Below are 17,678 nucleotides of genomic sequence, written 5' to 3'. Positions count from 1 at the left end.
GTTTTTGGCATATAAAAAAGCACTTTGAAAAATATATGGTATAAATTTATTATATATATTTTAATTATTAATCATGCCATTAGTAGTCTCTATGTAAGTTCTATAATTTTTAAATGCCAAGAAGATAAAATGTTTTATTGATTTCATTCCTTACGTCTAAACTTAAAGTCAGTGAAAATCTGAAACATATTCATCTGCAGAAAGAATTGATATATACATTATGTATTATTATGAATTTAATTAAGATTTACAGGTCCATTTTTAAGATGTATACCTTTACATAAGATGTATTAGTAAGGTTTATCATTAATAAATGATGTGCTGTTATTTCATTGAATCTAAAATGTCATTGATTATAAGACACACCATTATATGTCAGTAAGAAAGAAAAAAATATATTGCCAGTTAAAACTATGGCATATCTTTGTTTATTAGGTGAATGTTTGTTTCATAGATGTTAACATGTGGGTAAAATGTGTATCTTAGGACACCGAAGTAACGTATTTGATTTTAATGTTCCTATTTTGTCAGTATTTTCAAGCGTAAATGTCATTTTCTTTTTTAAGAAAGAAGAAATAAGTTTTTTAAAGAATAAAAATTAAACTGTGCTGATAAATATACTGCCTATGATTAATACTTAGCTAATACTTCACCTTAGTGGCTATATGAAACAACTCAGTGAATTAAACTTTTTGAAAAACATGATGTCCAGTCTTAAACAGGAAGTGATTGATTGATTGATTTTACTTTATTTTATTTTATTTTTTGGCTGTGCCACCTGGTATGCGGGATCTTAGTTCCCCGACCAGGGACTGAACCCGTGCCCCCTGCAGTGGAAGCACAGGAGACCTAACCACTGGACCACCAGGGAATTTGCTAAACAGGAAGTGATTTATAATCCAAGTTACCAAAAATTTACAATACAATGCTGCTTTCACAAATTTAAGGATTAACTAAAATAAAGAACCACTTTAAAACTTGTTTTTTCCAGATGAGTTTAAGCTAGAGTCTTGAATTGAACTTTAAACTGGAGTGATTGCATCAAGTTAAATGTGTTTCTTCTTCTAAAAAAAAAAAATACACACACATATATTTGATGGCTTTAAAAATAACCTCAGTGCCTTCCACTGGGCTTGCAAAGAGAAAAAAAATTATAGTGTGAAATAGTATTTTTGCTTGTTTCCTTTACTTATGATGAATTGGATGTATTAATTACAACAAATGGACTAATTGGATAAGATTCATTGTTTGTCTGGATATTGCAGTGAGAGAATCTACAGGGGGCAACTGCGGATTGACACTGTAGGATGCAGCTTGTTACACAGCCTCCATGAGTAACGTGGGCAGGATTTAGATGAGGGCATAAATTGCATCTGAAAATCAAATATAAACGTCAAGTATAAACACTGAAGTTTTCTAGTGCCTGTACTTGGCAAATGAATTAACATTTCAAATTTATACTTATACTTAGTTTGAAATTGCCCTTGGCTGTCTGAAATAAGTTATGTTTTAATATTTAGTTCATTTATATGCCTGAATATCTGTTGCTGCAGTTCACTAACATTGATAACAGATCCCTTTCATGTTTTAAAAAACAAAACTTGCATAAAGCCTTTATTATTAATACAGTCTGTATTATTTTGTTGCTTTACTCTGTGATATTTCTAAGAATAGCAAACGATCAATTTATTTGTAGAATGTACATATAATGAAATTTTATTTTAGAATTTTATTTTAGTTTAATATAGTAAACTTGTAATTCATGATGGAAGAATGGAATGCTCTTTGGTAATTGGGTATTTTACTGAGCTGAAATTATCTTATTTCTTCTACTTTTGGATCATCTGATTTCCTTCAGATAACATTTATGGCTCTCAGTTGTCATTGTAGAGGCAATAGAAATTTCTGGTTGTTCAAAAGTCAATAAACTTTAACCTTAATGATTTTCTAAAGATAATGTAGTTTCATAATTCTCTTTATTCATTAAACTGTATTTATTGATATTAAATATCTATTGACTGGTTGAAGTATAGTATCATTTTATTTTAAAATCAATAAGATATGTTGGAAATAGTAGAGCAGGAGTAAAGAGACCTTTATTGTCTTTTACTGGACTTGTGATTTTGGCAGTTTGTTCTATCTTTCAGGGCTAAAGTTTCCCTATTAGTTTGGTGGGACCAATGTCTGCCTCGCCTATGAGGATCAACAATATTATAGACAAAAGCACTTTGAAATTTTAAGTGTTCTATAAGTATAGAATAGTTTTATTATCCTAAATATTTGTTCCTAGAGTTTTCTTCACTAATTATTTTGAGCCAGTGGTTCCCAAACCTGGTGAGAATTTTTTTACAGTCTGATTGGGATCCCACTTACTAGATCAGAATTCTGGAGTTGGAACCTACAAATCTGGGATTTGGTTTGGTTTTATTAGTTTCTATTTTGAACTAGTCTCACACTTGCAAAAATAGGTCAGAGTTCCTTTAGGCTCTTCACCCAGCTTCCTCAAATGTTAATATCTTATGTAACCTAAGCACAATGATCAAAATCAGGAAGTAAACACTTAACACAGTTCTGTTAACTGATTTACAGACCTCATGCAAATTGTGTCAGTTGTTCCATTTTTGGGAGCCAGGATCCAGTTAAGGATCCTGCATTTCATTTTGTTGTCATATCTCCTTACACTCCTCCATTTTGGAACAATTCTTCAGTCTTTGTCTTTAATGACACTTTCAACTTTTTTTTTTTTTTTTTTTTCCCCCCCGCGGTACATGGGCCTCTCACTGTTGTGGCCTCTCCTGTTGCGGAGCGCAGGCTCTGGACGCACAGGCTCAGTGGCCATGGCTCATGGGCCCAGCTGCTCCGCGGCATGTGGGATCTTCCCAGACCGGGGCACAAACCCGTGTCCCCTGCATCGGCAGGCGGACTCTCAACCACAGCGCCACCAGGGAAGCCCGACACTTTCAACTTTGAAGCATTCTAGCCAGTTACTTTGTAGAATGTCTCTCAATTTGAGTTTGTCTTATGTTTCTCATCTGGAATCTGTATTTTTAACAAACAAGCTTCTAATGAAGCCTGCCTCACAGATTTAGGAATTACTGATCAATACCAACCAAATGTTTGTTCTTATTTGTGGTTTCACTCATATACCATTTTAGAACATATAATAAACTGATATGACTTCATTGTTTCCAAGAATCAATGTTCTGTGTAAGTAACCATAGTATGTGTATATGTATGTATGTATATGTGTGTGTATAGATATATTGTTTTTTTTTAACTCGGAATTATGTCAGTCAAGAATGACTTCAAGTTTTAGAATCAACTTTTTTCCTACAATGGAAATGTGCCTTTTTTGAACAGAATGGGCATATGTAAATATTTTGGATTTCAGAAGTTTAGTAGGAAACTATTACATTTGAAATAGCTCTTACAAAGTTACAATTTGAAAAATATTTTTGCATGGGTTAAGGATAGTTAATGAGTTTATGAAATAAGATGCTACTCCAGGTCTATAGGAAAATATTGGAAGAAAATGCAGAATATATGAAAAATAAGATTTGAGGTCTTTTTAAAAAATTTATTTATTTTTGGTCGCGTTGGGTCTTCGTTGCTGCGCGCGGGCTTTCTCTAGTTGTGGCGAGTGAGTGCTACTCTTCGTTGTGGTGCACGGGCTTCCCATTGTGGTGGCTTCTCTTGTTGCGGAGCACGGGCTCTAGGCAGGCGGGCTTCAGTAGTTGTGGCACGCAGGCTCAGTAGTTGTGGCTCACAGGCTCTAGAGCACAGGCTCAGTAGTTGTGGCACACAGGCTTAGTTGCTCCACAGCATGTGGGATCTTCCCGGACCAGGGCTCGAACCCGTGTCCCCTGCATTAGCAGGCAGATTCTTAACTACTGCGCCACCAGGGAAGTCCCTCTTTTTTTGTTTTAAGTACAATTTTCAAATAATATAATGAAGGTTTATCTAAGGTATTATAGGAAATGTTTATATCTAACCTACCCACCTCTGCCAAAAAGGGTGAGTGTTTAAGATTGCTTTGGTAGAACCTAGTATTTAGGCAATGTTTATTTATAAAAATATTGTTTAAGCAGCTTAGTCCACTGTCCTTAGAGAGTTTTCATTTAATTACTTTATACTACTAGAAAGGAAAAGTACAACCTCTTCATAGTCATAAATACAAAAAATTAAATATCTCTGCTCCTGATTTCATTGAAGTTCTATCAGTGGGATTTGAGTCTTGAAGCAGCCACACAGATACCATATCAGAATATGTATACAGAATTTATTTAGCTTACCAGACACTGAGAAAATTCCTTTTTAATCAGTATATTGATGGGTTTTAACAAACCTTGATCTGTATTTCATAGGAAATTGTTATCTAAGTAACTGAACTTTCCTGTCACTAGTGTTATCCTCATCTACAAACTAGTCTAAAATATGCATTTAGGTTAGGAGATGGATAGCAAACGGGGGAGTGCCTGAAAACTTTTTTACCAATCATTTTACTTTGAGTTATCCCTTACCTTGCCACTGAAAATCATCTGCACAAGTACTTTAGGTTATATTAAATAACCACAAGTAGCATAATGGTTACCCTAAGGAGGAGGTTGTTAATTGAAGAGAAAGCATGACAGGAGACTTCTGGGAAACCAGTAATGTCTTGTTTCTTGATCTAGGAGCTGGCTATCTATTTATGTTCAGTTTGAGAAAATTCACTGAGCTGTATGTACTCTTTCGATGTGTGCACGTTTCTGAATTTACATTATACTGTAATATTAGTACACTATTAGTTTAGGAAAAGTGAGGGATTGCATTTGGGGCCATTTTGAGATTTTAATGTCTGAGATATCCATACTGATGTGTCCAATAAACAGTTGGTTTATTGAATGAATCTGAAATTTGGGGAACGGTCTGAACTGGAGATACGAGATTTGAGAATCTTCAACTTCTAAGTGGTTGTTAAGAATAGATTAAATTAAATTTCCTGGAATAGTATATAGAGAGGGAAGAAGGCTGAAGACAGAAATTTGAGAAATACCAAAGTTTAAGGGACTGGCAGAACAAACTGAATCTTGCTGAAAATTAACATACTAAGAGAAGAAGAGCCAAAGAAGTTTAGTGAGAACCAGAAGAATGTTGTGTCATGAATCCAAGGGTGCAGATAAGGAAAAAGTGATTAGTTATGTGTTGGTAGATAAAATTTTTAGAATTTCCGTCGGATTTGGCATCACAGGGGTCATTTGTGGCCTTAGACATTAGGAGTTCAGAAACATATTAGGAGTTTAGTGAGGCATATTTAATTTCTATTTCAATTCTTACTATGGTATGACTTTAAACAAGTAATTTAATTTCTCTAAGCCTCAATTTCCTCTTCTTATAAAATTTGCCTGTCAGAGTTGTATGACCATGAAGTGAGAGAACACATATAAAACCAGCAGAGGCTGACCCAGTAAACACTGAATAAATGGAAGCTATGAATATGAAAAGTAGTTTTAAGACTTCAGATTATAGTGGGTTGAAGAATGAAAGAAACGGTATAGATGACTTCTTTGAGAACTGTGGATAAGGAGGAGGACCATCATGTGGTATCTAATAGTAGATATGACCTCAAGGGAGATTTTTATTTTAGGAGGGAAACCAGAGTAAAGGAAAAGGGACCAGAAGACTGAGGAAATGACCATTGAAAGCAGGGAGAGGGAATAGCGTATAACTATGGTTGGTTCCTTAATGTTGTTTCAGAGTATCTTTTTGTACTTCCTCTGATTTCCCGGTTCCAACATAAGCTATATGTTTGCTCGTATTTATTTCACATACTCAGAAAAGTGCAAGTGAGATACCAAGTAAGAGTTACCATTATACTGTTGAAGGTGGCGATCAAACCAATATGAGAATACCCTGGGGATAAATCATTCTAGGATTTTTTTCTCACCTCTCATCATCCAGTCAATAACCAAGTCCTGTTGTTTCTGCTTCCAAAATGAAAAATTGTATCTTTCTTTCCCTCTTCACCCATACTACCATGGCCCTGTATTTCACTCTTCATCTCTCTCACCTGAATTGTCAGTCTTATCGCTGGTTTCCCTGACTTGCATTTCACTTCCTTCTGGTTGCATTGCTCCCTTGTTTAAAATTCTTTTTTTCCCCCAATTTTATTGCGATGTAATTGACATATCACAGTGTCTTAGATTAAGGTATACAACATAATGATTTGCTGTGTGTATATATTGTGAAACTATTACCACAAGAAGTTTAGTTAACATCTTATCACCTCACATAGTTATATATTTTTTTCTTGTGATGAGAACTTTTTAAGATGTACTCAGCAACTTTCAAATATATAATTCAGTATTATTAACTATAGTCACCATGCTGTTTACATCCCTAGAATGTTTAAAATTCTTACATCTTCCAATTGGTTTATTTTTTTCATTCATTCTAAAATATCTCAGTGCCATTTGTTGTCAGTCGTGAACTAGACAGATTTCTTTTAAATTCCTGCCATGTGGAGCTTAAAGCTGAGCTTAAACTAAAACATTAAGTCCTTGCATGTAATATAAGGTCTTCTGTGATCTTGACCCATCTCCTCCTGTAGTACTTTGTGTGTTACTGACATGCTCTTATCATTGCTTATTCTCATTCTTCTGCAATGTACCCTGCCTTTTCTTTTCATTACTTGTTGGACTCTCTTTCATCATTCAGTTCCCTATCTCAAACTTTACCTTTTCTGTAAAGCCTCCTTTACTCTTCAGTAAATATAAGGATTTCTCCCTTTGTCTTCACATTACATCTTGTGCTAACTTCCTCTTTAGCATTTTAGCTGGGATCATATTCTAACAATGATGTGTTAAGGTTGGGAACCGTGTCCACTCTATCTTCAAATCCTAGAACCTAGGAAAGTGCCTGGCAGATCACAGTTAGATATAGTTATACAGTTAGATTAGTTGAGAAATTACTGTGTGTTAAAGGCTGTGCTCAGACATGTATTATCTCATTTAATTCTCAACAACAATAGAACTAGCTATTGTAATATCCCTATTTCACAGGCAAGGAAGCTATCAAGTAATTTGCCTAGTGTCCCACAGATAGGTAAATGATGAAATCAAGCTTTAAATCTTTGAAACTACGATTTCAAAGTGCATGCTCTTAACCTTCAAGTTCTCCAACATTAGTAAATAATTATTGAAAAAAATTTTGATATATTTCTGATATATCATACCTGAAAGTAAATATTTGGGGAGTTTTCTATGTTTGAAATACAGAAATCTAAAGTAGAATTTTCCAGGGACTTCCCTGGCAGTCCAGTGGTTAAAACTTCACCTTCCAGTGCAGAGGGTGCAGGGTCAATCCCTGGTCGGGAACTAAGATCCCACATGCCTCGGGGCCAAAAAACCAAAACATAAAACAGAATCAGTATTGTAACAAGTTCAATAAAGACTTTAAAAAAATGGTCCACATTAAAAAAAATCTTTTAAAAAAAATAAAATAAAATAGAATTTTCCTGATGGCGCTTGACGATCATTCCATCTCATCTGTTGAACCAGATATGGAAATGTGGGATGTACTTCTATGTACTTCTATCTTTGATCAGGAAAAAACATAGAAAACACATTTTTATTTTAGACATTTAGAGTCAGTGTGTGTCAACATACATATATATACATGTATATATTAGAGAATGTAAACATGTACATACTATAGAAATATAAAAAAATAAAAGAAAGTTCTTACTCTTTAGGAACATACAGTATAGCTAAGAAAAGCCTTAACATAAGTGAAATAATCAAAGAACAATCAATTGGTAAAGTGTTTTAAGTAAGGTAGAAACTACTATAGGGTAGAAAGAAGTATAGAGGCTTTTGGAGAATAGGCGGGATTCAAAGGAATTGAGCGGAATTTGAAATAAATAGGTAGAAGGAAAAAAAATCCCTCATTCCAAACCTACAAGATAATAAAATAAATGAATTACTTTAATTATTAAATAGTTATATCACCTGATATTTTTCTCATGAAAAATAATCTTGAGCCTAAAGAAACAAGTGATAGAATTTGTCTGCCTTTCTTTGCTTAGAAATATGTTAACTGTAGTACTGGTTTGTATTTGTTCCATTGGAATAGAGTTTATCATGTGAAAATGTCATTATGGATTTCATGATAAATAGCATCTTTGGTTGGACATTCAAGTGATATAAAATGGAAAAAAGTTTATCATGGGAATCTTAATTTGCCCCAAAATGGAAAAGTACAAAGAGATCTTACTGTTTGCTCTCTTTCTCTTGAAACAGCAAACTCATTATTACATTGGGTAAGAAACAAAAAAGAAAGAATGAGTCTTCAGATGAAATATCTGATGCAGAGCAGGTGCCACAGCATGCATTCAAAGAGGAAGACTCTCAAGTGAGTATTAAAATTTTTTCTGAGAAATGAAGCACTGGCAGAATTATTTAGATAGCATAATATTGTTTTATGGGTATTTATACTATAGTTTAGTGGTAAAAATACATTTTATTGTATGGTAGAACTTGTATGACAGCATTATTACAATATGGTCCTAGTAGTATTCCCATAGAATGTTAGACCTGGGAGGAAACTTACACATCCTCTCCAAACCCTCTCAGTTTTCGGATAATGAAACTGAAGCCCAGAGAGTTTAAGTAACAGTCCAAAGTCCCTCGTGGCTTTTAACATGGAGAAGTATCCAGTGATATTATCCTATACTTATAGAGTACTTTTGAATGAATTTAATGCTGGAGATATTAATTTTAAAAGTCACATACAAATGATAAAGCAAATGGGTTGAATCATTCCTAGAAATAATTCCTTTGGTCTGCTTCTATTGAAGAAAAGATAAACAACTATATTAAAAATCCCCTAATGTAGACAAAAATACTGTGCATTTTCCTTTTTCTTTCTTGTTTTTGAATAGCTATATATTCAAAATAACCTTGTGAAGTTAAAAAACTATATATATAAATATATATATATAGTGAAGGTCATAATAATTCAGGCCACCCTCTGCTTTCTAATAATTAAAGTACAACTATAGGCCGTAGGGGTGGTGGCATTTGTTGCATTATGGGGCCAGAAAGCCCCTGAATGGCCTTTCTTCTTCCTTATGCAGCTTCTTATCCAATGGGAGAGTAGTGGCTCAAGGCTCCTGGGCTGCTGCAAGAGTTGAGGTAAGGGCAGTGACTAAAGCTCCTAATATTATATGGCCTGGCTTTTTCTTCATATGTTATCCTTAACTTAGGCAAACTTATAATTATTCAACATGAGAAAATTAAGTTAAATTTTTACTAAAATAATGCTGGCCATTTTTCCATTATGTAATTAACAAACAATGAAATGGTAGAATAGGTTAACATGCACATTTTTTCCATACTTTTCACTGTAGTTAATTAGGTTGCTTTGACAGATGTGTTGCTTTAACACAAAAAATTTAATGGGGAAGGAAAAAAGAATTTTCTCGTAAACAATTATAAATCTATATTATTGATATATTTAAATATATTACTATATAAATGCTGTATAAATATATAAAAGTAGCTTTCAACCACAATGGATTGTCAAAATTTGAAGGCTTGAAAAGTAATGTAAGGTTTAGAGTCAGGTGGAAATCTGAAAACATGATTATCATACTTAATTTTTTACCTAATAGAGAGTAATGCGGTAGTCTAACTATATTTAGAGACTTAAGTTATTTTCAAAAGCCCCTATAGCACATTTTATTAGGATTATTATAGGAAACAAGTGATATCATAACGAACTATTCAGTCATTTAAAAGCATAATGTTTTTGACCTCTTATGTGAAGTGCTGTTGACTGATCTATTAAAGCCTTTAAGACATAAGAAGAATAAAGCTAGAAAAAGGAAATATGAAGAAAGAATTTGTCACTGTTCTAAATTGTCCTTCGAAAAACATTATGAAGAAAGAAAGCCAAAAATATCCACATTAGCCTAAAATGCGGACATTCAAATTAGCTTTGTATTTTTAAAGTAGTAGAACTATTGTATGACAGAGAAAGTTAATTGGTGAGAGTGGTACCTTACTTGGCTTTGCCTAATATGTAACTGTATGCTCTAGTGGAATGTAAGTTATGATGAAATCAGCTCATAGAGTTGAAAAACTCAGAGTTTGTTTAATTACTCAGAGACAGATAAAGTCTTCATAGAATGAGGGAGCAGTTTACAGTAAGTAGCTCTCATTCTGTCTTGTGAAAAATTACCTGAATGTGCACTTTTGTGAGTTGAAAGGATTCTTTCAGGCCACTTGTTTACTACTTACTAAGAACTGTGTGGCATTTCAAAGTTCCAGTAGATGCCTAAGTGACCAGAAAGGAAACTTTAATGCTGAAATCATCTACAGAATCTTCTAAAAGTGTACTGAATTATTCCCAAACTTCATTATTTAAAAGATTTGTGCCTAGTGAGACATAACATTGGTTATATAGGTTATTGTTAGAATAATAAATATCATGAGTGGTTATTAATTTAAACTGTTCTTGAGCATTAATAACTATATGACTCCTGTAATCGAACTCCAAACATTCCTTTAGCCTAGTATTAGATTCGAGATCCATAGAATTTTCCCTCCCAGGGAATAATAAATATTTCATATCTTTTCCAAAATAGGATGTGGGAAAATTGGGTTTCTTAAGAAGTCCTTTTTTATAACTTTTGTGTGCCACCTTCCTGTCTCCCATAATGACAAAATTGTTACCTTGAGTTTTGAAAATGTAAATATCTTCATGGCTAAGAGATGGTGACCCATCCTAATTGAGGCATGGAATTTTTCTACTACATTTGGCTGAGCTACCTCACCACAGTAGTGCCTTTCTTTCTCTCAGTATTCCACTACTCTCAAGAGAAAGAGGCACTGCATCCTTTCTGGATGCAAATAACAGTGTGTACCCACACTGCTGCACTGATTTAGTTTTGTCATGGCAACGGAAGTATGAAAGACCTCCCAAATTGAAGACATTGGCAGAAACCAAAAGGAGAACACATGGGTTATTCTTTTGGTTGCATCTGGGGGGAATGTCATGGGAGTTACTAAATACACAGAAGAATAGTAAAAGGAAGAAGGAATATTGAGCAGTAGAACAGTTGGCTGAGATGCCTCCATCCACGAGATTTTAGGGAGGTGAGCAAAAGCAAAACCTAAGTCCTTTGGGATTTTCAAGCCATTGTGAGATTTGTCTTTATAGTGGGAACATCAAATATTTGATATTTAGGGAGGTAAGTAAAGCCATGCGCATTTGATACCTGATTTTAAATCATTCAGATTATTATTAAAATTACGTTGCTACACATAATACTATCTGAAAAGCTTACCTCTGTTTTTATGATAGTGGTGTTCTTTATTTTTAAGGGAAGCTAGTAAAGGTAGTAAAACACTGGTTCCTCCATTCACGTTTAATTTTTTGGTAGATTTCATACTTTATTTTCTGTATCTTTTTTAAAACATTTAATATTATTTTGGGTTTTTTAAAATCTGTTTTAAACACAAGTTCATGGATTTTGTGTCAAATATTATTTAATTTCTTCTTTTAGTTTTATGCCCCTGATTAATTATTTAACCAACATTCATCTGATATGTACTTTTTAGGTTTGGGGGCAAAAACTGTGAAAGTATTAATAGTTTAAAATATGTTTCCCAAGCTGTGAAATAGTTAAGTAAAAAGAAGCTTTTTATTCTTAACAATTTCTAAAGAAAAGTAATAAAGGTATTATTATTAATCATTGTTATTTGACACTTTAGGAAGTAAAACTAAAGGTTGTAAACCTTTGGCAAAGGGCAAATTATAATCTTCCTTTAATTAAAAGGAAAAATTAGAAAAGATGAATGTTGAATACAGTTTTGAAAATTTAATGTACAAAATTGCCACACTAGAAATAATTTTTTTCCTTTAATATAATCATATATATGCTCCTTATCGTTCATTACAGAAAAGAAGATCAAATCGACAAATTAAAAGAAAAAAATATGCAGAAGATGCAGAAGGGAAACAATCTGAAGAAGAGGTTAAAGGCGCTATAAAAATAAAAAAGCATTCAGCTCCTTTACCTGGTGAACAGCCTTTACAGTTATTTGTGGTAAGACAGATTTTGGATTATGACAAAAAACATTTTAAACGCATGTAAATTTTAAAAAATATCTTCATTATCTTTCTTCCTAAAACCTGCTCCAGCTTTTCCTCCTAGATTCTGTACTGTAGTTAATAGAACCATTAGTTATTCAGATCAGAAACCTAGGAATTTGTTCTTTTTTTTATCTTTGCTTCTTCATCCAATTTTTTACATTTTTCACCTCCTAGATATATATTCCTAAAACTCCTCCAAGCTCTATCCTTCTCGCAATATATTTCTAAGTTACAAGCCTAATCACAGTACTTTTCCACTGAAAACTCCTCTAATGGTGTCCTAAGTCAGAAAAAAATGAAAATACACTTTTCAGCATAACTTATAAAGCCTTTTGTATGGATTTTCTAGCCTTATGTCCTTCCACTTCTCTCCACTCAGTCTTCTGGTTTTATGAACATAGTTGTCTAAATGCCATGTTTTGACACCTTTGTGTCTTTGCATATGCATTTTCCTCTTTGTAAAGTTCTTTCACTCTCCCTTGTCTGGGTTGTAAACCAACCACTCACCTGCCAGCTGAGGGATCTGGCACCTTAAACAAGAACTTATCTTCTCTATGCCTGAGCTTCCTAATCTGCAAAATGGAGATAGTACCTACTTTATAGTGTATTTGCAAGGATTAAATGAGTTAATATATGTAAAATGGTTAGAATAGTGCCTAACACATTAAAAAGCACCATATGTTTACTATGATGATGATGCCAGTGATGACGAGGACAGTAACAACAATTGATATTTTTCATTTTCGTATTCCTAACATTTAACATGGTCCCTGGAACATGTTAAATAAATGTTTGTTGAATTTTAGTATATTCATAAACAGTGGCAACTAAAGTGTTTTCAGAATGTGTCATTATACATTTTTCTTCCCTCACATAGGAGAATCCGAGTGAAGAAGATGCTGCAATTGTGGACAAAATACTATCTTCTAGAATTATAAAAAAGGAAGTAAGTAATGATATATTACATTTTACACTTTATATTCCATGGCCTGATCATAGAAGTCATAATTATTGAATTTATTTTCTTAGATATCACCTGGAGTGATGATTGATACAGAAGAATTTTTTGTAAAATACAAGAATTAGTAAGTATTTGAGTTAGAAAAATAAGAGAAAGGTGTTTAAATATGAATTAATATTTTAAGTATATTAAGTTAAATTATGATTTTTATTTTATCTGCATTTTAAAATATTTTTTTACTTATTATTTCATAAACTTAAAAATTATTAAAAAGCGAAAAGATTTTGAAAACATTTCATGTTAAAATTGAGTGTTTTATTTTTTTCCCAGAAAACATTACTTATAAACATCAAAATGCAGTAATATTTATATATTACACTTTTACAAATTACAGACATTATCCATCATATTTATATTGTTGAACTTTTCAGATTTTGTTCAACTTTTTCTAACATTTTGGTGAAGGGAGGTATTTTAAATAACATTGGTTTCAAAACAAGTTAGCTTTCTGATCATGACAAAATGATTATAATGAAGAAATAAACTAAAAGTCATATTTTGTTACCCTTATGATTCAGTTTACCATTCTGCTTACATATGGCAAATTGCAGACCTTTAGATCACAGTGGCTTTATTTTAGTAATTATATGGAGTCTATTGACATTAAATGAAATGATGAACTACCTATTTGTAAAGTTGAAGATAATATTTTGTTTTAGAGGCTGTGATTAAAAATAAATCTATAAAAAAAAATCTATAAAAACTCAAAACATGGTTTTCTATATCATTCTAATATATTGCTTTTATAAAAATTTTAGCTCCTATCTTCACTGTGAGTGGGCCACAGAACAGCAGCTTCTGAAAGATAAAAGGATCCAGCAGAAAATCAAACGATTCAAATTGAGACAAGCACAAAGAGCACATTTTTTTGCAGACGTAAGAAAAAAAAAAGACTATTATGTGTTGAACTCTGAACACATGTAGTATTATGTATCAAAAATTTAAGTATTATTAATTTTAATTCTTAGCCTTCCTCTTACGATATTTGAATATAAATGCTATCTACATATTTTTTCTTTCCCTAAATTTAGCTTGGAAAATAGCTAAAACAGGAACAGTGATAATTCAGAATGGTAGCTAACTCTTGTATTTTTAAATTAGCATATATTTCAATACTTTTTAGAGTTGAATGTGAGTGTGTTAATATCTTAAAGTATTTTATCAGTAGAGTTCTTCAAGAAATGGAAATGGTAGCATAGCAAATAAATGGAAAAGAAGATTTTCCAGTATGTGAAATATATTGCATATTTTCTGTATCATCTTTGTGTATGCATGAACAGAACCTCATTGGAAAAATTCATTAACCTTTCCAGGCCTCACTAAAAAGTCCGATGTCCTTTCCTGCTCTAAATTTTTTTTCATTTTTCTTTTAATAGACTAGAATTTTTTTATTTTACTTTTTATTTTTTTAAGTTTTTTGCTGCATAGCACAGCATGTGGGATCTTAGTTCCCTGACCAGGGATCGAACCTGCACCCCCTTCATTTGAAGTGCGGAGTCTTAACCACTGGACCACCAGAGAAGTCCCTTAATAGACTTTTTAAGAGCAGTTTTAGATTCATGTAAATTTTTTTAACTTTTTATTTGAAAAATTTAGTACAACAAATTCCCACATATATTTTAACTAGATTCCGTAAATGTTAACATTTTACCATGTTTGCTTTGTCATTAACATTAATTCTCCTTTTGTCACTATGCACCCCTCTCTCTTTCTGCCTCTGCCTTTCTCCCATGCACATACATTTTCTCTAAACCATTTGAAAATTAAGTCTCAATTTCAGTATTTTCTAGAAACAGTCTTACATAATAATAGTATAATTAACATTGATGTAGTACTGTTATCTCACCTATAGACTTTATTCATACTTCACTAATTGTTCCACTAGTATTTTTATAGCAAAAAAAAAAAAGTGTGAGTGTGTATGCTTATTCTGGTCTAGAATCCAATCCTGCAGCATATAATGCATTTAGTTGTCATGTCTCCTTTATCAATATTTCTTTGTTTTTCATTACTTGGACACTTTTTAAAGAATTTAGGTGGTTTATTTTGTAGCACATCCCTCAGTTTGGGGTTATCTGATGTTTCCTCAGCTTCAGGTCATGCATTATTTAAAAGAACACTACAGAGATGATGCAGCAGCATTCTCAGTGTATCATATCAGGAGGTACACGATACCTATTTGCCCAATTACTGGTGGTGTTAACTTTAATCACTAGATAATGGTTGATATCTTATGGCAGATTTTTCCACCATGAAGCTATTGTTATTTCTTTGTAATTATAAAATCTACTTCAAAAATTTGATGACTCTGAAATGACCTATCAGTTTATGGATGCTGGGAGGTCCTCAAAAATTTCTCACTACCTCACTCTGATATAGAAGTTTCTAATGAGCTGAAGATTTTAGAAGTACTTAACTAATAATCTTCTAATTTTTCATGAAGATTAGGTACATTCATGACTCAGGTACAAGATAAACTGGAGCTGTGCAGATTTTCTTAGAATACCTTATTACCATTCTGGTGTTGGGCAGTGCTCTTTAACAAGTGTGTCCTGTACATGGAGATGATAGTATTGCTCAGGAAAGGATTAAGATAGTGAGGAGAACTAAAGGCAGAGCCATGGAGTACTATAACGTTTAGAGGTTAAACAGAGGAGGAGAGGCAGCAAAGATAGCTGAGATGGGTTTTTGGAAGTAAGACTTTGAGGAATGGGTAGGAATTAGCCAAGCAGACAAGAGAAGGAACAGCAGTCTATTCAGAAGAGAGAAAAATTAGTATAAAACCATGAAGGTGTGACAGAACATGGAGTTTGAAAAGCATCTGTTTTTGTACTCTAAAGCATGAAATCTGGGAGAGTCATTGAAGGATTTGAAGCCAGGGAGCAATATATGATTTATATTTGAGAAACAGTACTATGGGGACAGTGTGAAAATAAATTAAAGGGAGGCAAGACAGTAGTTGGTGACTAGTTAGGAAGTTATTTGTAAAGATCCAAGTAAGGAATGATGAAGCAGTGAGAATGAGGAAGGAGGAACCAATTTGAGTTACAGATAAAAGTAGGATCTGTGTGAATTGATGAGTTAAGGGATGTGGGAGATTAAAAAAGAGAAGGAATCTAAGATGACTTCTCCATTGCTGGCTTGTGTAACTGGGAGTAGGGTGTGAAGTTGGTGCTGTGTTACTGTTAACCCAGTTAGAAACTATAGGAAGAAGTGTACATTGAAGAGTAAATGAGTGCAGTCGAATGTGAGGTAGCTCAGAGAGTTTGCCTTTAGTTAGGTAAGAGGGTCTTGAGCACAAGAACCATCAGTAGATAGAGTGTTTGATACAGATGAGACAGGAGCCTCCAGGTCGGGTGCTTAGTCTTCAACTCTTGGACCTGAGGAAAGTAGTACCTTTACAGAGGTAAAGGAGAGCCTCTTTCCAAAAGAGGCTCCCTTTCGGAAATTTTTAAACAACACATCTTCTAGAGTAACTTACTTGTCTGGAGTACCATTTTTTAGGGTTGTTTAGTTGAGTTTTTTATATATAACATGGTGATTCATAATATAGACAAATATCCTAGCAATCTTTTTGGAATTAAAATGGAAGGATTCCATTTTTTGGAAATTTAATTAAAATCAAACTTATGTGTTTGTTCTATAGTGAATAGCTAGTAAATTTGTCTTTATTTCACTTTCATCTTTCTACTTCTTTATCATATATCAACTAAATTACTTTTTAATTTTAGATGGAAGAAGAACCATTTAACCCAGACTACGTTGAAGTAGACAGAGTATTAGAAGTCTCTTTTTGTGAAGATAAAGATACTGGTGAGGTAAGTAAATATTTGATAGAAATATTTTCTAAGTAAGTAAGAAAAACCTAAAGACTTCCAAATATTAAAGCATTACTTTTTTATTTTTTATTTTTATTTATTATTTTTTTTGCGGTACGCGGACCTCTCACTGTTGGGGCGTCTCCCGTTGCGGAGCACAGGCTCCGGACGTGCAGGCTCAGCGCCCATAGCTCACGGGCCCAGCCGCTCCACGGCATGTGGGATCTTCCCGGACCGGGGCATAAAGCATTACTTTTTTAAAGTTAATGACCTAAAAACACCAAAGAAGTTTCATAAGTTTTTACCAATGTAGGTTAATATATTTAAACTATTTCTGGGGATTCTCAATTTAAACTATTTCTTACTATTCTTTTTCAAAATGGTAAAATGAAAAAAAAATTTTTTTACAGCCTGTTATTTACTACTTAGTAAAGTGGTGCTCATTACCATATGAAGATAGTACTTGGGAACTAAAAGAAGATGTAGATCTTGCAAAAATAGAAGAGTTTGAACAGTTGCAAGCTTCACGGCCTGACACAAGACATTTGGTAAGAACATGCCTTAGCATCATAAAATCTTAGTACTTCTTTATTCAACAGATTTATTTTAATTTTTGAAATTTTAATTTAGTCTGGTATGCAATTAATATTGTATTTTAAAAATTACTGCATAATATCTTATATATAGTAATTTAACTGTTC

General features: G+C 33.1%; 1 protein-coding gene across 11 annotated transcripts in view; it reads left to right on the top strand.

Moving 5' to 3' along the window:
- The window catches only part of CHD9 (chromodomain helicase DNA binding protein 9), a 244,345-nt gene that overhangs the window by 132,215 nt on the left and 94,452 nt on the right, over positions 1-17,678 (top strand). For all 11 annotated transcript variants that reach the window (XM_082862789.1, XM_082862785.1, XM_082862790.1 and 8 more), the window contains 7 exons: positions 8,280-8,391; positions 11,945-12,091; positions 13,016-13,084; positions 13,168-13,223; positions 13,918-14,035; positions 16,891-16,977; positions 17,388-17,525. In XM_082862789.1, the coding sequence (XP_082718915.1) occupies positions 8,280-8,391; positions 11,945-12,091; positions 13,016-13,084; positions 13,168-13,223; positions 13,918-14,035; positions 16,891-16,977; positions 17,388-17,525 (727 nt within the window). The remainder of the gene's footprint in view (positions 1-8,279; positions 8,392-11,944; positions 12,092-13,015; positions 13,085-13,167; positions 13,224-13,917; positions 14,036-16,890; positions 16,978-17,387; positions 17,526-17,678) is intronic.

The sequence above is a fragment of the Leucopleurus acutus genome, assembly GCF_964270905.1.
Source record: "Leucopleurus acutus genome assembly, chromosome: 20".
NCBI lineage: Eukaryota > Metazoa > Chordata > Mammalia > Artiodactyla > Delphinidae > Leucopleurus > Leucopleurus acutus.
Note: the sequence above shows the minus strand (reverse complement) of the source record. Positions and strands in the feature narration are given on the sequence as shown.